This window comes from Sminthopsis crassicaudata, chromosome 1 (assembly GCF_048593235.1).
Source record: "Sminthopsis crassicaudata isolate SCR6 chromosome 1, ASM4859323v1, whole genome shotgun sequence".
NCBI lineage: Eukaryota > Metazoa > Chordata > Mammalia > Dasyuromorphia > Dasyuridae > Sminthopsis > Sminthopsis crassicaudata.
In genome coordinates, this window is record NC_133617.1 from 548,008,926 (window position 1) to 548,036,001 (window position 27,076).

Sequence of the window (27,076 nt, forward strand, 5' to 3'; positions counted from 1 at the left end):
TGATGAAAAATACTATCTATTTCCAAAGAAAGAACTGATTGCATCTAAGTACAAACTGAAGCATACTTTTTTTAAAAATTGCTTTTTTTTCTTGAGGTTTTTTTCTGTAGAGGGTGGAGATCTTTGTTTTCTTTTGCAAGACTTTTTTGGAAATGTTTTGCACAGCTTCACCTGGGCCTTCTTAATGAGGGGAGCTGTAGGGATCAAGGGGGAGAATCTGGAACTCAAAATTTTCAAAACAAATGTAAAACTGTTTCACATGTAACTGGGGAAAATAAAAAAAATTTTTTTAAAAGATTATTGAACTCTTTTTCCAATTCTAAGTTGAATAATGGAATGTTTTAAGATTGGCACCTGGAAAATAGGAGGTGACTACTAACTCTAAACCACAAGTTCTTTTTTCTCAGGGAGCTCTTCAGGTTACAAAAGGCACCACAAAAGAAGGTTTCTAGGGTAGGATAAGGAAAGTCTGGGAGAAGCTAACTAGTCAGGTAACCTGTCTTGGCTGACTGAATTATGTTCAAAACAAGTTTCTGCATTTTTTATTTCTTCTTTTCTGTTATAAAAAACAGCTCTGTAAATCATTCCTTATCTCTGACATCTGAGGAGTCAAATGATCTAATTTGATATGCAAATGCTAGCTTTGCAAATTAAATTATAGATGCTCTGTAAATTTGTCCTCAGTTTCCTTTTATTTCAGATAATTAATTTTAACAGGTCCACTAAAAATTCTGAAGACATATGCAGATTCCCTGGCTATTACAGATATTGGTGGAATATTCAGGTTAACCTCTAGATATCCCTTTTTCTTACTACATGCTAATCCTCATTTATGACATCCCTTACTTCTATTCTTTGAAATTTTAAAAAAATTATTATATGTAATAGACTGCTTGCATTCTTCAAATTTTTATTTAAAAGATGGGCCTTTGTTTATGGGCTCATTGCCCTTTGGTTGACAATTCCTAAGCTGCAGAAATCCATTATATAAACTACATTTTGAAAAATTAAACATCCAACATCAATATTTCAGATTCAAGACACGTAAGGATTTGATAGAAATATATAAGTTCAAGAACTATTCCTCAATGAAGTTTCCAAAGAATTTCAAGCTCTCAACCATGGAAAAAGTCATTCCAGTTCATTAATAATGACAAAAAGCACAAATTAAAAGAAATCTGAGATTTCATTTCAAACTGAATGAACTACAAAGATAACAAATGATGGAAATAGTCCGTGCTGGAATAGCTACAGGAAAATGGGCGCTTTAGGTGGGAATATAAATTGAACCAACCATTATAGATGACAATGTGGAATTATGCAAGAAAAGTAACTAACACTCATTCATATCCCACTATTTCAAAGAAGTAGATGACAAAAGGGAATAGGCATCTATCAAAAAGTTTATATAGCAACATTGTTTTTGGATAAATAAAATTTTCATCCCAAAGACCATTGTATGCATCCTTTCTTATTGGTGGAAATCAATCCCTTGTGGATCAGGGCAAAGTTTATAAGAATGGAAGAGAAGAGAACTTTAGTATCTTTAAGCTCTACAGGCATTTAGGACACTTTTGGCTTTAACCTTTGAGAGAGAAGGTGGAAGATAACCAACCTCACTTCAAATTACTGAAAGGAAAATAAGGCTCTAGAAAGAAACTATCATGAGAAGAGTTAACAATGTTCATCATGTCCTTCTCCCTAAGCACTTGCTATATTCAAACCTTGGGGAATTTCACTTTGAGTAAAATATAGTTATTTGGTTAAGCTGAGTTACCTCACTCTGAATGGGAACATTTTTTTCTTGTTGTATTGGCTGGCATATATTATACATTTACTTTCTCTAATTTCTGTGTTGCTATTGACTTGAATAAATAAAGTTTCTCCATTATTTGTTATGCATGAGCTTACTTTGGAGCTATTATTTGGTGAGAAAAGCCTTAATATAGAAAAAAATTAGGAAGAAAATGGGTGTCCACCACTTGGGGAATGGGTGATCAAACTACAGTATGTTTACATAATAGAATATTAATTCACCACAAAATGACAAATATGACCAATTCAGAAAAACAATGGAAATTTTTTTTTTACAAACTGATGTTCAGTGAAGCAAGTAGAATGATGGCTACAATAATACAAATGAAAATAATATTAAGCAGAAGTCAAATTCTGAATAATTGTGATTATTGTCTGTGGTTTTAAGGAGCAGAAGATAAAGCAAACATCTTTTCCTTTTAACAAAAAGATGAGGGAATATAGCTATAGGAGGCTGATCAAAGATACTGGAGTGGTTTTCTACTTCTTTCTCCTGCTCATTTTATAGGGTTAAGTGACTTTCCTATGATCACACAGCTAGTAAGTATCTGAGATCAGCACTCTATATACTGTATCACCTAATTGCTCACTAGAGTGGTTGGCCTCTTCCTTCTCCAGTGGATTAAGACAAGCAGAGGTTTAGTGATTTGACCTGATAATTAGGACCTAAATCTGCTATCTACTGTGCATTTTCTGTTTGTGGCTTTTGCCCTGCATTACACCCTTGATGTTGGGCAAATAGAAGATCCCAGTGCTTATGTGCCATCCTTTTAATTGGACCAATTGCTGGAAATGTGCATGTGCCTCTTTGTCCTTGGGGGAAAGGATGGCCCTATTGCATAGAGGGTCAGACAGTCCGGACTTAATGTGAACATTATTTTGCAATCAATAAAGCAAGCATGTAATATCAAATCATTCTTCTGTGAGAAGAATGAATCCTTCCACGCATTCATCTTTAATTGGAAAAAAATCACTAATTTTTCACTATCTCATCTCTAGCTTGAGCTTATGACATTGTCTAGCCTTCAGTTTTGTATTAGAGCAAAACTGGACAGGTGGTCAGGTAATAGGATGGCAAATGAGATGTAATTATATCCATCCCTGAAATGAAATGTGACATTCAGGACAGAAATTGAGAGTAGATTTTTTTTTTTTTTTTAAGTCAGGAGGCTTGGAACACTTGAGTGGTTTTTTTTAGGATAGCTCCACAGCGATTCTACTTCTTGTGTGGCAAAAAAACATATTACTGGATCCTCTCAAATTGCACCTGCAAATGGATTAGGGTGGGTGCTTTTTGGCCTCTAGGCCACATATACTCTGATTCGTAGTTCACACTTAGAAAGCAAGTATGCAGCCTTCCAAGTTTTTTTTTCATTTTTCCCTCTTTTAGTAAGTGACACTGAATATTCCTTTTCCAATTTATTACCCATGTATGTCCAATACAGATGCAATCTGGTGCTCCTGAAGAAAATGAACAATTTTTGAAGTATTTGTTAATAAAACCAGAGGTGCAGTGGAAGTCCTTAATAGCAAGTCCACATAGTTTGGGTCTTACAAAATAGATTGGCTCTTGTCTTCCTCCTGGCAGAGGAAAGGAGTATGTACTTTCCTAGGTCAGGAGTGATGAACGTGGGTACTCAATAACTTTCATGATGTTCATACCCATATAGACTGGATTTAGAATTCCTGGAACAAGTTTCAGGATGATGGGAAGGAACCCTTTGGCTTTGGCTAACCTCTTGGCTCCCAAATCTCTCCTGGCTAAAATATCTATTTGTGGGTTTTCTTTTGTGTGCCTCAAAGGGATTTTGTATTTACAGTACTTCTTTTGGTGCAAAAAACTGTTTGCCAAATGACTGATCCCAAACTGCAAGCAGAAGAGATAAAGATGATGCTGTTGGAGGACAGAGGACTGATATAAGTTCAATTGTGGTGCTGTACCATAAGTATGGCTAACATCAAAGGAGTGACTATGCAAAGTCAGCTATTTGTCTAGTCAGAATGACTTCATTTTTAAATCTTGTTTTGACTTTGACACATGTTCAACCAACCTGTAGAAGATGATAGTCTGGAAATACCCTTGCCTATACACATCAATCCCCTTTCATTATAATACTATAATGAGGGAGGAGCTGACACAGCACTAACCCCATCTCCTCGTGACTATGTGTACTAGTCAACACACTTTTGTTCTTATATGGAAATTGTTTACTCCTGTCTATAAAAATGCCCAATTTGAATTGGGGATCAACACTCAACTGCTTGTTTCCTTGGGATGCTAAAATATTTTTTATTTTTCTTTTCCTGAGTTTGTCTCAATGACCAGGAAGAAACCTGAATCAATATTTTTTTTTAAGAACATATATCGAAGACAAGCAGTTCAAATCTGATCTCAGACACATACTAGCTTTGTAACTCTGGGCAAGTCACTTCACCTGTCCCTCAATTTTCTTATCTGGACAAGGAAATGGCAAACCACTTGGGTATCTCTGCTAAGAAAATCCCAAATGGGAAGAAGAGTCAAAGAGTACTGAACAAAAACAAAAACAGAGCAACAAATAGGTAGGAATGTCAAATGAATTCAGAGTACTTTGTTACTCCCTCCCACCTCCCATTCCTATGTCTCTCCCTTACCCTCCCCCCCTACTAATAATCCAGCTAGAAGGAAACTCAACAGAAAACAAACATGGTAGTTTCAAGGAACATGACTGGCTTCATACTAAATAAGAATACTGGTTTGCTATGGACTCAGGAAAAAACTTCCATTAAACTAAGAGATGTGAATATAATTTTTTGGCTATATATTCTCTCCACAGGTGTCTCACTATTACTGTAATATTTGTTCCTTCTCACCCTATGGTATTTTTGTTCATTTGTGAGAGTGTGCCCCAGATTTTTCTGGGAGAATATTGTATTAACTTTCCATGTTAAATTTCCTTAAAAAGTTTTTTGAAGTATTTATTTTCTAAGGTATTAAGTCTAGCTAATAGTCAATGGAGAATACACTAAACAAGGCTAGTGAATTAAAGTGCTAGAAATGTAGTACCTGAATTCCTCTAGTACCATGGAAAACAAATATTCTAGTGGGAGGTGGGAAAACAACTTACAGAGGATACTTAAGCTAGCCATTTTCAGTTTTAACCCAGCTTTTTCATATATTTTTCCATATGTATTCCAAAAACCTTCTTACACCCAGGGGTGAAAATGACTCCAATTCTTCTGTTCCCATTCCTAATTGTTCTCATCTCTTTTTAATGAGTTTTCTCCTATTATAAATTCCTCAAGGTCAAGGAAATGTCCTTTTTTTTGTTTGATTTGTGTTCCTAGTTCTTAGCATAGTATCTGACACCTAGTTAACTGTTTAATTACCTATCACCCATCTATCCATCTATCCATCTATCTATCCATCTATCTATCCATCCATCCATCTATGCATCTATCATCCATCCATCTATCCATCCATTCATCCATCTATCCATCTATGCATCTATCAATCCATCCATCCATCTATCTATCCATCTCTCATCTATCTATCGATGGATAGATACATCCATCTATGCATCTATCATCCATCCATCCATCCATCCATCTATCTATCCATCTCTCATCTATCTATCCATCCATCCATCTATGCATCTATCATCCATCCATCTATCCATCCATCCATCTATCCATCTATCTATCCATCCATCCATCTATGCATCTATCATCCATCCATCTATCCATTCATCTCTCATCTATCCATCCATCTATCTATCTATCTATCTATCTATCTATCTATCTATCTATCTATCTATCCATCCATCCACCCATCTATCTATCATGATCTATGTATCCATCCTCAGGTAGTGCTACAGCACATGCTCCTTCCCAACTAAACATTATAATTAAATGGTGAGGTTAAATCAGCCTGGGACCTAGGCTCTGGTTATTCCGGGAAAAATACCCTCTGTTGCTTAACAGTGAAAAGTAGTAATTTTGTAATAACCTAGTAAGTCATGTTCATATCTGTTCTAAAAATATATATTTGTCATAGTATTTTTAGAAACCTCCTTTTCTATTAGCTCCTCTTTTCCCCCACCCCCCCAATTTTATAGAGGAGAAAACAGAGGCAGAACATGGCGTTGCAGGGATTTGAACTCGGGTTTTGATTTTGAATAGTGTTCTTTCCACTGCATGCATATTAAAATATCCTGCTAAGTAGAAAACTCAATGTGTAACAGTTGCTATCTGCAGTGGTCAACAGGCGTCACACCAAACATAATTCCCAGTTCTCAGTAGTATTCATTCACAAGGGCTATACACACGTTTCCAGGTCCATGTCTAAAAAGCTTTTTGGATTTTAAGTCTGAATTAGAAATAGGGAAAATCCTTTATATCTGAAGTTTGGAAGGGAAAAAAGAAGGGACAAGACAAGAGCCATAGTCCCAAACAATGTCCTTTGTGCAAAAGAACAGACAATGAAGAGTGCTACGGCGCAGGTGGAAGTGGGGAAATCTCGTCTGAAGCCTCCTGGGTTCAGCTCCCGCGTTTGGGAGGCTGTCCCACGGGCAGTCTGACCCCCACAGACAATCTCCCCGGCCGGCTCACCAGAAGAGCGGGAGCGGCGGCGGAGGGTGGGTCAGAGAGAGGGGGCGGAGAAAGAAGACGCACAGGGACTCCTTTTTTCCTCTTTCTGGTTGCTGGGGGCTGGAGCCCTCTCCTGGTGGCGAGAAACCGAAAGGAAAAGGAGGAGCTGTAGGCCGGTGGAGTTCCCTTAGCTAGAGGAAGCTACAGAGAGCGTGCTCAGCTGTGCGCTGGAGCTGCCCAGGAACATGGCGGCCGCCACGGAGTCTGCTTCTCTTGCCCACTCGCACCCCAGCAGCAACAGTGGCGGCGGCGGCGGGGCCGCGGGCTCCCTGTCTGCGGGGGGCACGGTGCCCGTGCTTTTCTGCTTCTCCGTGTTTGCCCGGCCCTCCAGCGTGCCCCACGGCGCGGGCCACGAACTGCTTATCCAGAAGTTCCTGAGCCTTTACGGAGACCAGATAGACATGCACCGCAAATTTGTGGTGCAGCTTTTTGCTGATGAGTGGGGCCAGTATGTAGACCTGCCCAAAGGCTTCCTGGTGAGCGAACGCTGCAAAGTTCGCCTGGTTCCCTTGCAGATCCAGGTAAGACCCGAGCGGAGGGCGGGATGGCGGTGCCGAGAAGGGGGTAGGACGCGCGCCGTTCTCACCTTCTCTCTTAGATGTGCATGCTCCTCAGGTGTCCTTGGTGCAGCCGGAGGCTGACAGATAACCCTTCCCCGCAGAGCGTGTGCCAGGACTTCGGTGCTTCGTGCCCCGACAGTTCTGCTGCTGCTTCGCTTCAGAATGCATGGAGCGTGCGTGCACATGTCTGTGTGAAATTGTAAAGTCATTTCGTAATGTTTCCAAGTAGACATGTAAACACTGCCACCCATGTAGGTTAGAGGTGGAACCGCAGGGCTTTCCAAGGGAATGTACAGTTCTGTGTCTTTTAAAAATCTCCTGTAAATCTCTAAACTTAATACTCCAAGTTTTATGTGAAAATTAACTATTGCCCCCCCCTTCCTTTGGTTATTCTATATAGTTAACCACATGTTTTCCCAAAGCTCTGGGAGAGAGATTTATTTTAATTGGAAGGAAAGGTTTAAGACTTTTGGAAAAGGGTTGTTAGGTGTAATCTGCTTCCTGGTATTATTCATTAGTCATTACTTCATTTTGAAGCCCTGCTTATTAGTGGGAGTGGAAGATGGGAGGAAATGGAAAGCTTGGAATAACCTACAGATCTTATGACATCCAAAAAATGTATCAATCTTAAGCTTTATTTATATTTTTGCTTTTTCTTTCTTTTTCTTTTTTCTTTCCTCCTCTCTCTCTCTCTCTCTCTCTCTCTCTCTCTCTCTCTCTCTCTCTCTCTCTCTCTCTCTCTCTCTCTCTCTCTCTCTCTCTCTCTCTCTCTTTCTTTTTTTGTATAACTAATAGAAACTAGCCATTCAGGTTGAAAATGAACCAAATATGGAATTCGGATCTTGGAGTCTGTTAGAGCTCATGTTACCTACCCTCTGCCGATTACAATAAAGCAGCAGTTCTTTAACTGTTATCTGTGGCCTTTCTTACCTGTCATTACTTCCTCCTGCCCTGTAATCACTTGAAGATCCTCACCAAAATCAAATGTGGTTTCCTAATTTTCCCTTAATTTGAGAGCTTCAGGGCTTATCAAGTTTTCTCAGGATCTTTAAGGTAGACATTGAAAGTCTCTTAGGCAACCTTGGAAGGATGCCCTGAAACAAATATCCCCATCTTTATGTCAAAACAGCTTTATGGTTAATGCAACTCTGGTTGAGAGGGTGTTTCTGAGAAAAATGAATGCTGGAAAATGTACAGCTAATAAGCAGTCATTCAAATAGTACCCGATACGCTTGAAAAAAACAAAATAGCCATTCAAAGTTGGATGGGGTGGGGTGGGGAATGAATGAAGAGCACAAATAAATTTGTACTTATTCATGCTATAAATTTGTTATCTTTTGATTATGAAATTGACCACCAGTGTCATTTTATAAGTATCAATAGTCAAGAAATGTTTTCAACTGAAAATTTTGAAATAATATATATGGCCTGTTGATATTTCCTTTAAATTTTAATTAAACCTCATTGGGAAGATCTCTTATAGAACCAGCTGTGATTTTTGAATTATGTTCTACATATAGGAGACAGTCACTGGAAGCTTTATTTTAAACATTTTTAAAAGTTATATTTTTTTCTTGAGCTAACATCAATTAAACACTATTAAAATGTACTTTTTTCCCCCTACAGTTGTGTTCTTAGCAATTAAAAATTGCTGAGATACTACAAAATTTCTTGCTTTTCAATAACAATTTTTTAAAAGCACAATTCTGGGGTAGTGCTAGAGTGCAAAGATAAAAAAAGGGATAGCTTCCTACCTCAAGATACATATATTCCACTAGGAATATTTTGGGTTTATAGGTTTTCTTTTTGTTAAGTACTTTAATATGCATTTATTAATCCTTATAGTTTTTTTTAAACCATATATTATTCATGATATTGTAAGATCATCTCTTTGGTCAGACCCAGGAATATTCCATTATATTCACATACCACATTTGTTCAGCATTTTCCAATTGTTTAAGAGGTTATCTAAGGTATTACTCCATATTCTAAGTTTTTGCTTTTCCCTTCCAAAACAAATTTTCATTTGTGTCTTGTTTTATTTTTAAATATCACCAATTTCCCCCAGTTTCTTTTCTCACTTTCATGTCTGGAAAGTCAATCCATATCACAAATACTCTTTTTAAGAGAAAAAATTGATAAAACTAATTAATGCACAAAAATATTTGAAAATATGTTCAATGTACCACACCCAATGGACCTTTAACCTCTGCGGAGAAGGGGATGTCTTACATCTTGTCTTTGGAGGCAAACTTATTCTTTGTGATTTTGCTACATTTTTTTTGATTCTTTTGTGATTGTTCTTTTCACTCACTTTTTTGAATTATATATTTTATATATTTCTTCACTCTGTTTACTTCACCCTTCATTAGTTCTTGTAAATCTTTCCATGCTTCATTGTATTCATAAATATTCATTATTCTTTATAGCACAGAAATATTTTTTTTTACAGAAATGAGATGAGCAAATTTAGAGATATCTCCAATCCAAATGGACTATTTGTCCCAGATTTGCAGTAGAGCCTTCTGAGCTCTTATTGGCTTGATTAGCCACAGTTGGACACACTGTACCTTGACCTGAACATAGTGATGTCATTTTGATTCTTTTCTAGCACGAAGGACAACCTATTTCTATTTCATTCATGCACCACATTTTGTGTAGCCATCACCCACTTGATGGATATGTTTTGTTTTCAGTTCTTTGCATTCTCTCTCTCTCTCTCTCTCTCTCTCTCTCTCTCTCTCTCCCTCTTTTTCTATGTCTGTCTTTCTCACACACACAAACATACATAGGTTTTTATAAATATTTTGATGTATTTGGAAACTTTGTTCTGGGTGAAAATTTACCAGCATTTTAGTTATTTTAAATTGCTTTCCAGATGGTTGTATTAATTCACAGCTCTACCCACCAGTATTTTTTTTTTTATTAAATTTTTTTTTTTATGAGCTTTGGATTTTGACCATGATATCATGGATATTATATAGGAGATCATGATATCCTAGGGCTTTTCCTTTTGGAGCTTCTTTCAGGAGACTGTTGATAGATTCTTTTTGTCTTTACTTTGCTCTCAGGTTCTGATAGGTATGAGTACTTTTCATTTGGCATTTTTTGAAATAGAAAGGATAAATTTTATTTTTATCAGCTTTCTTACTGTCTGATGGAGTCATTGATTTTTATTTGGTTTATTCTGTTTTCCAGAAAGTCTATTTGTAGGATAAGCTTTACCATTTTATCTTACAAATTGTTAATTTTCCTTTCAATTCTTTTTTCTAGACCTTTTATTTTTTAAAATTCTTTGCTTCTTTTCTTCTAGGGTATTCATATCAGATTTTTGGAAAGTCCATTTTTTTCCCCTTAGAATCTTTGCTTGCATTTTTATAAGAGAGCTATTTCTCTCCTTTTGGGGGGAATCTCTAAATTTGCAGTAATTTTTTTATGCTAGTGGCATTTTTTCAGATTTATTCATCTTCCTAGCTTCCTGAATTAGTGTTTTGGATGTGCTTTTAGGAAGGGTGGTCTGTCTTGCTTGGTCTTGCCTGGAGCCACCAGGGTTCTTATGTAAAATCCAGCTCCACCTCCAGCCAGATCTTTGAGGAGTAGAGTACTGGATTTTCTGTCTCTCTGCAGTATTTTAGGACTTTGGAACTACTTGCCTGGGCTGGTCTCTGAATATTTTAACACTGTATTGGTTGATTGCCCCATTTGATATTCTCTGGTAGTTCCCAAGTCCCTAACATAGGACTTCCTGACCATCTTTGGACTTTTTCTGGATAGTTGGTTCTTGCTTCTTTCAGATACAGAGCTTTGCGGTTCTACTTTGAGATTATCCTGTAATTGCTAGCTGACAACTAGCAACTTCGTTTCCTTTTAGTTCTGGAATAAAGTGTGTAATTTCTAAATTAATTTTTTGATCTTTTTTGGTTTGTTGAAAATTAAAGGACTATTATATGAGTAAATATGTGGCAGATGGGCAATCTGCTTTTTTATTCTAGCAGCTATATTAGCCAGGGATCTCTACTTGAGCTTCTGAGAAGCCTTGTTTCCAGGCCTTGCAGTACAACATTAACCAAGAACAACACAACAAAAGTAGGAATTAGAAGGCCTGTGTTCTAATTTCTGCTGTGTTGACTTGTGTGACCTTGGTTAAGCCAGTTGGATTTTAGTTTCTTCAAATATAAAATGAAGGTAATTGAATTTCATAAATTTGAACATTCCACTTCTTCCCCCCCCCCCTGAGGCTGGGGTTAAGTGACTTGCCCAGGGTCACACAGATAAGGAAGTGTTAAGTGTCTGAGACCAGATTTGAACTCTGGTCCTCCTGAATTCAAGGCTGGTGCTCTATCCACTGCGCCACGTAGCTTTCTTAGAAGTATTTATATTTCGAAGACCATGTTTTCCTACTCTTTTTTTTTTTTTCTTCCTAGAAATAGAATCAAAAGTTTTTGTTCTAGAAAGAACTTTAGATAGTTGCTTATTTGAACAGATCAGGAAAACAAGGTTAAGGGAGGTGAAATAACTTGATCAAGATCACATATACTTAGTGGTGAAGTTTAGATTTGAAAACAATTCTCCTAATGCTTAGTCTAATACTCAGTCTAATATAATAGTATAATACTATACTTAGATATAATAAGAATGCCTTATATCATACTAGAGAGTCATTGGTTTTTATTTATGGCAAAGCACAATTTTGATAGTTTTTCTTTTCTTAAATTAAATATTCAGTGATTCAAAAGGGTCCCATTTCATTTCAGCGTTGAACCTGAACTAATAGGGTGCTGATGTTAGGTTTATACCTATGACAAGGAAGATCCCTTTCCTTAGTTTTGCAAATAGCATGTTTAATATTGGAATTATTTTTTCTTTGAATGTTGATAGAACCTAATTGCAAATCCATCTGGTTCTAGATCTTCCCACTCATTGCTATCTTTTTGCCATGTCTTCATCATTTAATATTGTTAGGATTACTAAGTGAGAACTGAGGTTGTCTGGACAGTGACAAAGTGAGAATTCAGGTTTTCTGGACAATTACAAGGTGAGAACTCAGGTTGACTTGATAGAAGGAGCAAGCCCATTGGCTGAAGTGGTTCTTCCCAGAAGCCCTTGCATTATCCCATGCCCATTCTCTGGGAGGATAAAGAGGACAGCACTCCAGGAAGAGAGGAAGACTCTGAATTGCATCAGGCTTGACGGGGCTCTCTGCAGGAAGGGAAGTCACTTCTTTGGACAAGAGTTAACAGCAACTGCCGGTTCGTTACAGGAAGAAGAATCTGTCTGAGAGATTTGAGTAGACACAGCAGATCTCTTCCCAGAGAGCGATCCAGCAGCTTCTGGAGACGACAGCTCGCTACATAATATCATCATAGATCACCTACTGAATATTCTTTTCTCTTGGCTTTATTGACATTAAGTTCTTCAGGTACCCCTTCTAGCTCAGTTTCTTTCTCAGTTTCCTTTGCTGTTTCTTGACATATATCATGTCCTCTAACTATGGAAATCTCAAAAGGCTTTGTTTGTCCTATACCGCATTCTCTTCTCCCTCTTTACTAACTCATTGAGTTGTCTCATCTCCCATGAATTAAAATCTCTATACAGATAAGACTTAGATCTATATATCCAGCCCTGCTCTTTCCATTGAGCTACATTTATACCTCTGGCTGCTTCCTTTGACATCTTAAAATTAGTTGTCACATAGACAATCTTAAATTCAACATTTCCAAAATAGAACTCATTATTTTTCTCCACAGATTCTTCTCAACTTCCATACTATTCTCTAGAGTGCCACTGCCTTCCCAATTATCCAGGCCCATAATCTGGGTATCATTTCTGACTTCTTCCTCTTACACTGTGATAAGATAAATATCTACCAATTTTCTCTTCTTTCTCTTCCCTCTCACAATATTGGGTGGGATAGTTTTTTTCTAACCGGAGACAAAGCTACTGTTCTTGTATCTTTGAATACTCTCCGTGTTAAAGGCTGAATATATATATATTTTTAAACTTTTCAATGACCATGTATTTTCATTCTTGATGTTTCTACTTTCACAACATCTCATATTCTCTTCACATAGCAACGAGGTAATAATTCATAGCCTCCTCAGCTTCCTTTTAGATCACTGCAATAGCTGCCAGCTTAGTCCACTTACTCTCTTTTTAGTTTTTTTTTTCCCAATTGCATATAAAAAATGTTAATATTTTTTAAAAAAAATTAGTTACAAATTCTCTCTCCCTCTCCTTCCCTTCATCCCACTAGAGAAAGGAAGCAATTTGGTATAGGATATTATATATGCAGTCATTAAAAAATTTTCATATTAGTCATGTTGTGAAAGAAAAAAACAAGAAAAACAAAATTTTTTCAAAGTATATTTTCATATGCTTTCAAATTCTATCACTTCTTTCTTTGGAGGCAGATAGTATTTTTTATTATGAGCTTTTGGAATTAGTTTATGGTATTGCTGAGAATTGCCTAACTCATTTACAATTGATCATCCTACATTATTACTATGTACAATTTTTTTTGTTCTGCTCACTTCATTTTGTATCAGTTCATGTAAATGTTTTCCAGGTTTTTTTTTCTTTTTAGGGAACATTCTGCTCATGATTTCTTATCACATCATAGTATTCCATCAAAATAATATACTACAATTTGTTCAGCCTTCTTCAGTGGGCATCCTCTCAATTTCTAATTTTTTCCCACCACAAAAAGAACAACTACATTTTTTTTTTTTTTTTTAACAAATAGATCTTTGGAGTAGACTTAATAGTGCTATTTTTGTGTCAAAGGATAATGCAGTTTTTTAGCCCTTTGAATACAATTCCAGATTGCTCTCCAAAATGGTTGGATCAGTTCACAGTTCTATCAACAATGCATTTAGTGTCCCAATTTCCCACATCCCCTTTAGCATTTATGATTTCCCTTTTTTTTTTTTTTCCATATTTCAATCTGATAGGTGTGAGGTAGTATCTCAGAGTGGTTTTAATGTGCATTTCTTTAATTAATGGTGATTTAAAGGTTTTTAAAATATGATTCTAGACAGCTTTGATTTCTTCATCTGAAAATAAAAACTGCCTGTTCTTAATCTTTGACCATTTATCAGTTGGGAAATGATTCACATTCTTATAAATTTTACTTAGTTCTCTATATATTTGAGAAATGAATTTCCCCCCAATTTTCTGCTTTCCTTCTAATTTTGGCTACATTAATTTTGTTTGTGCAAATCCTTTTAAATTTAATGTAATAAAAACTATCCATTTTATATCTATCTTATAATGATTTTTCTCTCTTGATGGTCATAAATTCTTCCCTTCTTCATACACTTTATATGTAATTTGTCCATGCTTCCCTATTTTGCTTATGGTATCACTCTTGATGTCTAAATCATGTATTTATTTTGATCTTATCTCAGTATGTGTAAGTATATAGTGTCTGTCAAACTGCTTTCCAATTTTCCCAGCAGTTTTTAATCAAATTATGAGTTTGTGTCCCCAAAATTTGGATCTTTAGGTTTCTCAAATATTAGATTACTGTAGTAATTTACTACTGTATGTTATATGCCTAATTTGTTTCATTGATTCATTACTCTCTTAGCTTGTACAAATTTTTTTTTCCCCCTGAGGCAATTGGGGTTATGTGACTTGTCCAGGGTCACATAGTTAGGAGGTATTAAATGTCTTTTAAATGAGACCAGATTTGAATTCAGTTTCTCCTGACTTCAGGGCTGGTGACCTATCCACTGTGTCTCATCTATCTGTCCCTGTACAAGATTGTTTTGATGATTACTTCTTTGTAATACAGTTTAGATCTGGTATAACTAACTAAAGCCATCTACTTTCATGAGTTCTTGATATTTTCCACCTTTTGTTCTAACATATGATTTTTATTATTTTTTTCTAGATCTACAAAATAATGTTTGGTAGTTTGACTGGTATGGCACTATGTAAATTAATTTAGGTAGAATTATCATTTCTATTATATTAGCTTGGCTTACCCATGAACAGTTGACATTTTTCTAGTTGTTTAGATCTGACTTTATTTTGGTGAAAAATATTTTATAATTGTGTTTATATAGTTTCTGAGTTTGTCTTGGCTCAATAGGCTTTTAAGTGCTTTATGTTATCTATAGTTATTTTAAATGGGATTTCTCTCTCTTCCTACTGAACTTTGCTGTGTTATGAATGAAATTAATCAAAAATGTAAATGGAGGCAATTCTTTAAACAAGGTATCATTTATTAACAAAGATATGTCTGTGATAAGAATGGGTCAAATGGCCTTGCTCTTTTTCTATTTTATTGATGTAAGCATTTAGTGATATAAATTTTCCCCTAGTTACTGCTTTGGCTGTATCCTGTAAGTTTTGGTTGTCATGTAATTGTTGTTAATGTCTTTAATGAAATTTTTTTATTATTTCTATGACTTGTTCTTTGATGCATTCATTCTTTAGGATTAGGTTATTTAGTTTCCAATTAATCTAAAAATTGTAGCCCTTTATTGAAGATAATTTTTGTTGCATTATAATCTGAGAAAGATTCATTTAATATTTCTGCTTTTGGGCATTTAATTATGAGAATTTGATGCCCTAACATTCAGTTAGCTTTTGTGTAGTTGAGAAAAAGTGTATTCTTTTCTATTTCCATTCAGAGTTTTCCAGAGGTATCTATCATATATAACTTTCCTAAAATTCTATTTATCTCCTTAACTTCTTTCTTGTTTCTTTTATATTATTAGATTTATCTAGTTCTGAGAGTAGATACTTTATGTCCCTGCAATTTTATTGTTTTACTCTCTGTTTCCTCTTGTAACTCATTGAATGAATTTGGTTGCTCTATCATTTAACATGCATACATATGTTTGGTACTTATATTACATCACCAATTATGGCAAAACTTCTTAAACTGTAGGGTCATGGAGTTGAATGTGGGGGTTGTGAAATTATGATTCATTATGAGCAAATGTTTATATATATCTATGTATAGTTGCACGATATAAAAGAAACCCACATAAATCACCAACATTCCTACATATTACCGAGGAATTTATTCTTGATCCTATTTATATTCATATTCAATATTCAAATATATTCATATTTGATCTTATAACCATATTCTATTTTTTATATTAAAAGCTTGGATATCTTCTGTCTCTTAAGAAAAGCAGTAATTTTTGTGCTAAAATTCAGCTTCCTCTCTCTGAAATTAGATACCAAAATTTAAGATTTCCCACAAGTTCTGCCAGTTAAAGATAAGTTTAAAAGGGTTCTTTAAATATTTCTTGGGTGAAAGGATAACATGAGTGAAAAAAGTTGTCTTTTTGTTGCTTTTGCCATTCCAGAATTTGTTTTGAGGCATTATTTTGACATCATTTGAAGAGAAATTTGCTCAGTTGAGTTCTTGCCTTTATTTTGCCATTTTGGCTCTACCCTGCTTCAAATCTCTTGATAATTAAATTCATCCTTTTGTAAAATGAATAGGTCATTTTCTCTCCCTAACCCCAAAGAGTAGGTATACCTTGTTTTCTTTCTGCTTGGTGAGTACCATGGATGCTTATTAACTCCAGGATAAAATTTTTGATTTTTAAAGTGCTTTGTAACGTGTTCCCTTTCTGACTTTCTGGTTTTCTTACACTTTACTCCCCTTTCTAAATTATACTTATTTTCAGTTTTTATTTTCTGATACTTTATTTCCTGATGCTGTTCTTTTAATGTCGCTGTCCCTCATACCTGGAATGCTTTGCCCTTTCCCTTTTGTCTCTTAGTTTCCTTGCCTTCCTTACAAACCTAGTTCACTTCCTTCCTATCTTTAGAAGACTCTTCCCAGCTTCCTTACCCTCTAGCTCCTAATGCAAGCCTTTTTCTAATTTAATTAGAATGTTATTTTCTTTTTAATAACTTTTGCCTTTTTCTGTATTTATCTTTTATATACCTAACTATTTATTTACATTTTGTCCCTTGCATTAGAATTTTTTTTTGAGCAAGAGATTGCTTCTCTTACCCTTCCTTTTTAAAAATCTACATTGCTTAGCACAGTACCTGGCACATTGTAAGCACTTAATATTTTTTACTAAGTGTTCAATTATTTTTTCTTATATAAAGTAATTTAAATAATACATTTCTTGTTTTGTTAGTCTAAGTTGTTAAGATTAGATTTAATTTCAACATTCTGTTAGTTCAGGTTTAAAGTTGGGACAAAATGAGGCACTTCTAAGTCATTGAACAGGTAAGCTGCCTCACGGCTTGCCAAAGATGTATCCTGGATTCTGGAGTCCAGAGTCTCCAGCCTCTCTCCTCCTCATCCTGCAGCCAAGTAACCCTGACTTGTCTCCCCCAGCCCTCCAATCCTGGCCTTCGATTACCTCACTACCAAACATTCAGCAAGCACCAATGGTGAGGAGAATCATCTTCCAAATATATGCTAATAGAGCCATTGTCTCAAATTGAATAGGTAATTAGCCTTAAGTGCTCTCTTGTCTCAGTCAGAGTTTCAGCCTTTTTTAAGCCCCTTGCCAGGAATTACTTCCATTTGGATTGTCTGGCGTAGGTTCTGAAGCTCAGGTACCAGACACTGGGTCCTTTCTCAAACTGAACTGCCAAGCATTCCAACTTTACTGCAGAGAGCACAATTGTTGGACTGGCCACATTGTTCTAATGCCAAATGAAAGCTTGCCAAAAAAAATTTTTATGGAGAACTCACAGGACAAACACTCAAAGGTGGTTAGAAAAGCAATGCAAGGGCACTCTTACCATCTCAAGAACTTTAGAACTTTAGAACTGGGGGAGTCACTGGCACAAGACCATCCAGCATGGTGTGTCCTCCTCAGAGAAGGTGCTGGGCTCTATGAGCAAAGCAGACTTGAATAAGCCCAGAAGGAACACAAGAAGCACAAGTGAGACAATCTATCCTCAAGTGTTCATAGGGACTCTGTGTCCAACCTATGGCAGAGCCTCCTGAGCTCATATTAGTACACAGCTGGCATCCTAACTTGATTCTAATATAATGATGAGTCATACCAGGAACATCAGGGCCACAGGATGGATAATCATACTTTTGTTATACTTAAGAATTTTTTTATATAAAAAAATTTAAGGAGGGTAGAGCCAAAATGGCTGAATCTAGGAAGTTGCCTGAGCTGCTGTCATTTTCCCTTAGAAACAATGTTAAATAAAGCCTGTAAAAAAATCCCATAGTGAAAGCATCCAAAAAAGACAGACTGAAACAGTTTTCCCCCCAAGACAACTTTGAAGGACTTCAGGAGATGTCCATCTCATTTGCAGAGCTCAGCAAAGGTGGTGTCCAGACAAGAAATGGGAGGCTCTTAGACACAGCAGGGCCTGCAGTGTTGGCTCAGCAGGCCAGTGGTACAGCAGGCCTGCTGGGAAGCCTCCAGCCCCACCACAGCAAGCAAACTGGTAGCCCCAGAACCCAGGGCACAATAGGCACGACTAGGCTGAACCTAGTGGAGAGGGATAGGCTTCCAATCTCATAGGCCTCAGCACAGAAAGCCTGTGACCAGGCCCCAGACCTCCAGGGCAAGAAGCTTGGACAAGTGCCTTCTGTACCCCAAGATCAAGGCTAGCTAAACTTTGAAAAATGAGCAAAAAACCCTCAAAAAAGCCCTGATCATAGAAAGCTACTATAGTGTCAGGGAAGATCAAACACCAACTCAGAAGAGAACAATAATGTCAAAATATTTATAGCCTCAAAGGAGAAAAAAATGTCTTCTTAGAAGAGCTCAAAAAGGATTTTTAAAATCCTGTAAGAGTCAAAAAAATTGGAGAAAAAAATGAATTATGCAAAAAAATTATGGAAAAAGAGTCAGTAGCCTGAAAAACAAAGTACAAAAATTGACCAAAGAAAACAACTCCTTTAAAAAAAAAAAAAAAAAAAAAGGATTACTCAAATAGAAAAAGAGATATATATGCTAACTGAAGAAAATAATTCCTTAAAAATTAGATTTGGGCTCATAGATGCTAATGATTCTGTTAACCATAATGAATCGGTCCAGCAAAATAAAAAGAATAGAGAAATAGAAGAAAATGTAAAATGCCTCATTGGAAAAACAACTGGTGACCTGGAAGATAAATCCAAGAGAGATAAATTAAGAATTATTGAACTATCTGAAGGCCATGACAAATCTGGACAGCATCTTATCTTATAAAGGAAAACTGCCCTCATATCCTAGAATCTGAGGGTAAAATTATCATTGAAAGAATCCACTGATTACCTCCTGAAAGAGATCTCAAAATAAAAACTCCACGGAATATTGTAGCCAAATTCCAGAATAATCAGGTCAAGGAGAAAATACTGTAAACAAAAAAAAACAAAACAAAACAAACAAGCAAACAAACAAACAAAACAACAGAAAGAAAAGCAATTCAATTTTCAGGATTGCACATGGTTAGAATCCAAGGACTTGGAATGTGATGTTTTGGAAAGCAAAGGAGCCTGAATTACAACCAAGAATCAACTACTCAGCAAAACTGAGCATAATCTTCCAGAGTAAAAGATAAACAATTGGTGAAATAGGGGACTTTCAACTTTTCTTATGAAAAGACTAGAGCTGAATAGGAAATTTGATCTTCAAATATAAGACTCAACAAAGGCATAAAAAGGCAAACAGGCATATCTCAAAATATTTTAAATTATTTTTCTATATATATTCCTCTCCTGGAGCATAAATATCAAAACAAAATAGAATTATTATTCATAATGATCAAAGAAAAATCTTCTGTGGTGTGCAAAAACAAAAATGAGTATCTATTCTGTTAGAACTCTTACATTCAAAAAAATCTTTGTTTTGTATATCTTGAATACTCAAAATATTTATAAATATTTGAATAAGAAATTAAGATTTCATATTAGGTTTATAAGCCCACTCAAATCTAACAGGCCTGAACTTCTAAATTATAGGAACTTGACCATTCCATGAACTCTTCGTGTCCTTGGCAATAGATACCAGGAGCTAGCCATTCTTGGAGATGTTTATGCTTAGGGATGGGTGGCTTCCTCCCTGTGCATATGCAATTGATAAGGAAACTTGTCAGGCTTCTAGGGTTTGGAATGAATATATAGATAAGTTTTGGCCTTCTTTGTCTGAAAACATATAAAAAACCGACGTCCTATACCATAGTTCCCATACCCATGGGAAGGACGCTTCGCCCGGGAAAATCTTTACACAATTCAAGTTGATTGAGGCTGAAACGGGGCTCCCAGCCATTTGAGTTTTTGAGGTTCCCTTGAATTGATGATGTATTCTCTTCCTCTATCTGCTGTAATTGTCATATTGTTAATTGTTCTTATTTCTATTTGTTTTTTTATGTAAATCTAAATTGTTTGTACCTTGTCTTATTTGATTAAAACTTTTTACTTTCATTTTTCAACCGAGTTTGAGAGCGTTATTTATAGGAGTGAATCCGAACATGTAACTTTTCTTAATACAATATTAAAAACAAAAAAGACTGTCAGCCTAAAAGATGAGTTGGTATAAGCAAAGTGTCAACTTTTCTATATAATAGTTATATACAATATAAAAATGTTAGCATAACAGACATTCTTCCAAATTTACTCTTGGGTAAATTTAATTTATTTAATTAAACTTTTAATTTAAAAATATTTATTTTAAATATTTAAATTTTAATATTTGATTTAATTTAAATATTCAATTTTTAAAAAAGTTAAACAGGATGGAAAAAACACATGGTATCCAATAAGATTAAACAGTTTATTTTGTATAGGAAGATGATACTTGTAACTCTTAAAAGCTGTGTCCTTATTGAGCAGTTAAAAAGAATATACTTGGGCAGAGGGTGTGGGTATTAGTTGATGTGATAATCTAAAAATAATTTCTTAAAGGGTGAAAACAGAATTGAACTGGGGAGAAAGAAAAAGAAAGGCAGCATGGGGTAAATTATTTCTCATAAAGAGGCATGAAAGACTTGTTACAGTAGAGAGAAAGAAGATAGGGAGTAAGCAATTTTTGAACCTTACACACATTGGATTTCACTCAAAGATGGAATAACATACACATATTTAGGTAAAGAAATCTCTCTTATCATATAGGAAAGTAGGAGGGTAAGGGAAAAGGTGAGGAGAGACAGGAATGATGGAAGGGAAGGCAGATTGAAGGAGGGGGTGTTCAGAAGCAAAACCCTGATGAAAAGAGACAGGGTGAAAGGACAGAAATAGTGAAACAGAGAGAGAGACAGAAAAACAAAAAAAAAGCTCTCTCAGAATTAATTAAATCTAACCATACACACACAAAAAAGTTAAAGATGAATAGAATAGAATTTTAGAAAAACTTAGATATGATAGACCTCTGGAGAAAGATAAATAGGCATAGAAATGAGTATAATTTTTCTCAGTGGAACATGGCACCTAAACAAAAATTGACCATGTATTAAGATATAAAAACCTCACATTAAAATGCAAAAAGGTAGAATTGGGAAATGCATCTTTTTTAGATCATGATGCAGTTAAAAAAAAGAAAAAAAATACATGTAATTAGGCCATGGAAAGATAAATTAAAAATTAATTGGAAGCTAAATAATCTAACTCTAAAGAATGAGTAGGTCAAACAATGAATCATAGAAACAATAATTTCATCAAAGAGAATGATGATAATGAACTTACCCAAATTTATAGGATGCAGCCAAAGTAGCATTTGGGGAAAATTTTATATATCTAAATGCTTACATAATTAAGATAGAGAAATAGATCAATGAATTTGGCATGTGATTTAAAAAGCTAGAAAAAGAACAATTTAAAAATCCTCAATAAAACACCAAATTTCAAATCATGAAAATCAAAGGAGAGATTAATAAAATTAAAAGTAAGCAAACTATTAAGATAAGGAAACTAGACATTGTTTTTATAAAAAACAACAACAACAGTTAAAATAGATAAACCTTTGGTTAATTAGATTTTTAAAAAAGAAAGAATACCAAATTACCAGTTTCAAAAATGAAAAGTGTAAATTCACCATCAATGAAAAGGAAATCAAAGCAATGATTAGGAACTATTTTGCCCAACTGTATGCCAACAAATCTGACAATTTAAATGAAATGGATGAGAATTTACAAAAAACATAAATTACCCAAATTAATAAAAGAGTAATCCCATTTTAGAAAAAGAAATTGAACAAGCCATCAATGAATTCCTTAAGAAAAAGTCTCCAAAGTTAGATGAATTTCCAAGTAAATTCTATTGAACATTAAAAGACAATTCAAATAGAATATTTGGGGAAATGCCTTTTAAGATACAAATATGGTGTTGATACCTAAACCAGAAAGAGCCAAAACAAAGGAAATTATAGACAAATTTCCCTAATGATTATTGATGCAAAAAAATTTAAATAAAATATTAACGAGATCACAAAATGTGTCACTAAGATGATACACGGTGACCAGGTGTGGGGTTTATACCAGGAATGCAGGGTTGGTTCAGTATTAGCAAAAGTATCAGCTTAATTGACACTAACAAATCAACAAATCATATGATTGTTTCATAGATGAAGAAAAGATTTTTTGACAAAATAAGCACCTGTTCCTATTTTTAAAAAACACTAGAAAGATTAGAAATAAATGGAGTTCTCATTAAAATGATAAATATTTTCTATCTAAAACCATCAGCAACAATCAACTTAACTCTTCTCAGAAATACAGTAATCTAAGACAATTCCAAAAGACTCATGATAGAAAATACTATCCATTTCTAGAGAAAAAACTATTATAGAGTCTGAATGTAGCTCAAAGCATACTATTTTCTGTTTTTTCTTTCTCATGGTTTTTTCCTTTTGTTCTGATTCTTCTTTCAGAACATGTCTAATGTGGAAATAAGATTTTAATATGATTGTACATCCATAACCTGTAGCAGATTGCTTGCTATTTGGGGAGGGAGAAAAAATGGAAATTAAACTCTTATAAAAATAAATATTGAAAACTATCTACATATAATTGAAAAAATTAAATGCTATTGGGGGAGGGGAGGATACATTTCTGACCCATAAGAAAAAGGAAAAAAAAAACCATAAGTAAGCACTATATGTATTAGGGATAAGAAGCTTTCCCAATAAGATTGGGATGAAACAAGGATGCTCATTATCACCACTATTATTCAATATCATACTGGAATTACTAGTTCTAGCAGTAAGAGAAGAAAAATAAATAGAAGGAATTAGAATAGACATTGAGGAAACAAAACTATTACTTTTTCTAGGAAATATGATAGTAGACTTAGAATAAACTAAATGAAAAAAAGTGAAAAGAAATGTGACCTTGACATACCAGATATAAAACTATATTATAAGGTAGCATTCATTAAAAGTAGTTGGTATTGGCTAAGAAACAAGAGTTATGGAGCAGTGGAATAAATTAGGTACACAAGATGCAGTAATAAATGACTATTTGATAAACCCAAAGACTCCAGCTTCTGAGATAAGAACTCACTATGTGACAAAAACTTCTGGGAAAACTGAAAAATATTCTAGATGGAACTAGACATAGACCAAGATCTCACACTATATACCAAAATAAGGTTAAAATAAGTACACGATTTAGACAATAGTGATACCATAAACAAATTAGGAGAGCAAGGAATAGTTTACCTGTCAGATCTGTGCAAAAGGGAAGAATTTATAACCAAATAGGAGATAGAGAACATTATGGAATGCAAAATGATAAATTTGATTATATTAAAATAAAAAGGTTTGCACAAACAAAACCAACACAATCAAGATTGGAAGGAAAGCAGAAAACTGGGAAACAATTTTTACAGCAAGTGTTTCTGATAAAGGCCTCATTTTTCAGATATATAGGGAACTGAGTTAAATTTATAAGAATACAAGTCATTTCCCAATTAATAAATGAACAAAAGATATGAATGGGCAATTTTTAGGTGCAGAAATCAAAGTTATCTTTAGTTATATGAAAAAAATACACTAAATCACTATTGATTGGAGAAATGCAAATTAAAACAACTCTGAAGTACCTCTTCATACCCATCAGATTGATTAATAAAACAAAAAAATGGTAAATATTAGAGGAGTGGGGAAATTGGAATTGGTGGAGTTGTGAACTAATCCAACTATTTTGGAAAGGAATTTGGAACTATTCTTAGAGGACAAGCAAATTATGTAGTATCACTACTAGGTCTGTATCCCAAAAATATTCTAAAAAAGAGGAAAGGACCTATATGCACAAAAATATTTCTATCAGTTCTTTAGTGGTGGCAAAGAATTAGAAACTGAGGCTATGCCCATCAACTGAGGAATGGTTGAACAAGTTGTGCTATATAAATACTTGTGTGCTATAAGAAATGATGAGCAGGTAGATTTCAGAAAAATCTACAAATACTTATATGACCTGATACTGAATGAAGAGAGCAGAATCAAGAAAATATGGTAACAGCAACATTGTGTGATAATCACCTATGATTGATTTAGCTCTTCTGAATTCCAAAAGACTAGTGATGGAAAATTTTATCCATCTCCAGAGAAAGAATGCAGAACAAAGCGCATAGTATTTTCACTGTTTTTGTTTGTTTGTTTGTTTGTTTGTTTTGTTTTTCATGGCTTTCCCCTTTTTTTTTGTTTCTTTCACAAAATGACTAATGTGGAACTATGTTTACATGATTACACATGCATAAACTATATCATATGGCTTGTCATCTTGGGGAGAGGAAAGAGGGAGGAAAAAATTTTGGAATCAAAATTTTATGAAAAATGAATGTTTAAAACTATTTTTACTGTAACTGAAAAAATAACATACTATTGAAAAATATTTTATTGGACTTCCTAAATAAATAATAGCATACTGAGCCAATAACGTCATACCTTTCATCCTGGGCCTGGGTTACCTGGACTATAACAATAATAAATTCCAGACCGGCTATAGTGTGGGATATGATGACTTTGTTCAACTCCTTGCATTCCTACTCCAGTGTCATCTGCCTGCCTCACAGGCTACACAAAGTTGTTGTAAAGGGAATTGTTTTAACAAAGTTTAAACAAATCTGTTTTGAATACTTTCTTTCATCTCCCTCACTAGAGAGGAAATATCTTTCACCCTCTCCTCCCCATCTCCTACTTGATCTTCTTGGATCTTAATTACATGTATAGTTTGGGTAACACTCAGGATTTTCATTTAATTTTACTCATATAACATATATAGATGTTATTGAAAGGGTTTGCACAGATGTTGCCTCCTGAGAACCCATAATTCTATTGCCTCTCCTTTGTAGCCTCCCTTAAATGAATCAAAAGGGACTAGGGCAGAACTGAATGGTCTCTGCTGTCCTGGAATTGAATTACCCTGAACGGTTTTATTAGTACCCTCAAAAGCCAGCCATTTGTTGCTTTCTTGTTTGCCTTATATTTTCAGTCATTCCCAAAGCTTTCTCCAGGAGGGGATTTATTATTCTCTGTTCATTTTTCCAGTAGAGGAATAGGCTTAATGACTCTTCCCCTCATTCCTACAATGCCTGTTTATAAATAATATTTGCACAAGTTAACAGCTACCTCAGTTTACTGTTTAAACTTCACTAGTTACCTGTATATGTGCTAGGGGACACCTAGAGCCAAGTGTTTCTGATAAAGACCTCATTTCTCAAATATATAGAGAACTGAGATAAATTTATAAGAATACAAGTCATTTCCCAATTGATAAATGGGATTTGAAGGCATTCTGCAGAAGGCTGCACCCAGAAGATTGGATCTAAATACCTAAGGCAGGCTAGTAATACAATTTGTGAAGGTATAAATGTCTGTATAGATCTAATCTATCAATCTCTTTCCCTTTAGGTACTCCTTTCCCTCTCTTAAAGATCCTCATCAGGAGGTCCTATAATGCCAATAGGAATTCACCTTTATGGTAGCAAATGTGAATAATCCTGACATTAAAAAATGAAGAAGGAGGGGGGAAAGATGATTCATTTACAGAATCTGTCTGATTTTTCTGGTCGTAATAATAACTCCTTAGAGAGCTCACTAAATCTCTGTAATTCAGCTTCAGAGATCTCAATATTGGCGCCAGTGATTTATCAGGTTTGTTGTCTTGCAATCTACCTAGCTCCTTGTTGGTAAAGGCCTATTGACCTTGAATTTTCTCAGTGGAGGAAATTGTCCTCCTCCCAGAAAAAGTAATGCCTTTTAAAAAAATATCTAGTATTTGAAGTTCTTAAATTTCTTACTCATTTCCATTCTCATTTCTTCTATCTGACTTCTTTGCTCTCAGCAGGATGCATCAAAACTGAAACCCCTGAAGCGGAGTGTATTTTATCTAGTCCTTTATCTGTAGTTTGCTAGTTCTTACCCTCATTAAGAGAGACTTCTTTTTACAGCTGCTAACTTGTATTAGATGTCCCTCAACTTTCATTGATCAGAAAACTCTGGCTCTAGTTTCTGAATGTGGTAGTTGAGTTCACTTTCAGTCTTATTGTCCTAGCAGTCTGTCCTGTAGGGTGGTTAACAAGGTTATTCTGAACTTCATGTTTTATCCTCTCAAGCAACTTCTCCCAACACCTTCTGAGCTAATAGCTTGATATGAGCAGGATCTGGCTTATATCATTGAGAGAATTCTCCATAAATATCTTAGAAGGGTTCTTGCCATTCTTCTGATATTCCCACCCTCCAGATTCAGTCCCTTTTTCCAATTCAATCATGATTTGTGTGATAGTAATATCTCATTTCATTCCAGTTACCAAATACACTAAATTTTAGTGCTTGTCTTATCAACAGTACTCTTTTATTTTAAGTTTAATGTTGAGACAAAATGAATCACTAAGTAAAAAAAGTTAATTTATCTCTAACATAGCAAGAATATATAACAAGGACACAGTGTAACTTTGGCTTCTGATGTCAGTATAATCTTTATAGTAATGCAGGATGTGGTAAATTACTGTGTCAAGGAGAGCATAGATTCAATCATGACTTCCATCTAGACCAGTGGGGATAGGGATGTGGGGAAAAATATGGGGGAAATAACAATATTGGTCCTATTTTCTGAATATTTTATATTTTTCTAAATATTCATCCATTCTATTAAAGCTCTCAATTTTGTTATATAGTTAGACAAAAAAGTTTCTA

At 34.9% G+C, this 27,076-nt stretch overlaps 1 protein-coding gene across 1 annotated transcript in view; it reads left to right on the top strand.

Annotated features, from left to right (window-relative positions):
* The first annotated feature begins 6,485 nt into the window (after positions 1 to 6,485).
* Positions 6,486 to 27,076, top strand: part of ISOC1 (isochorismatase domain containing 1) — a 50,200-nt gene continuing 29,609 nt past the window's right edge. Inside the window, exon 1 of the mRNA XM_074282006.1 lies at positions 6,486 to 6,965. Within this exon, the coding sequence (XP_074138107.1) occupies positions 6,630 to 6,965 (336 nt within the window). The 5' untranslated portion in view covers positions 6,486 to 6,629. The remainder of the gene's footprint in view (positions 6,966 to 27,076) is intronic.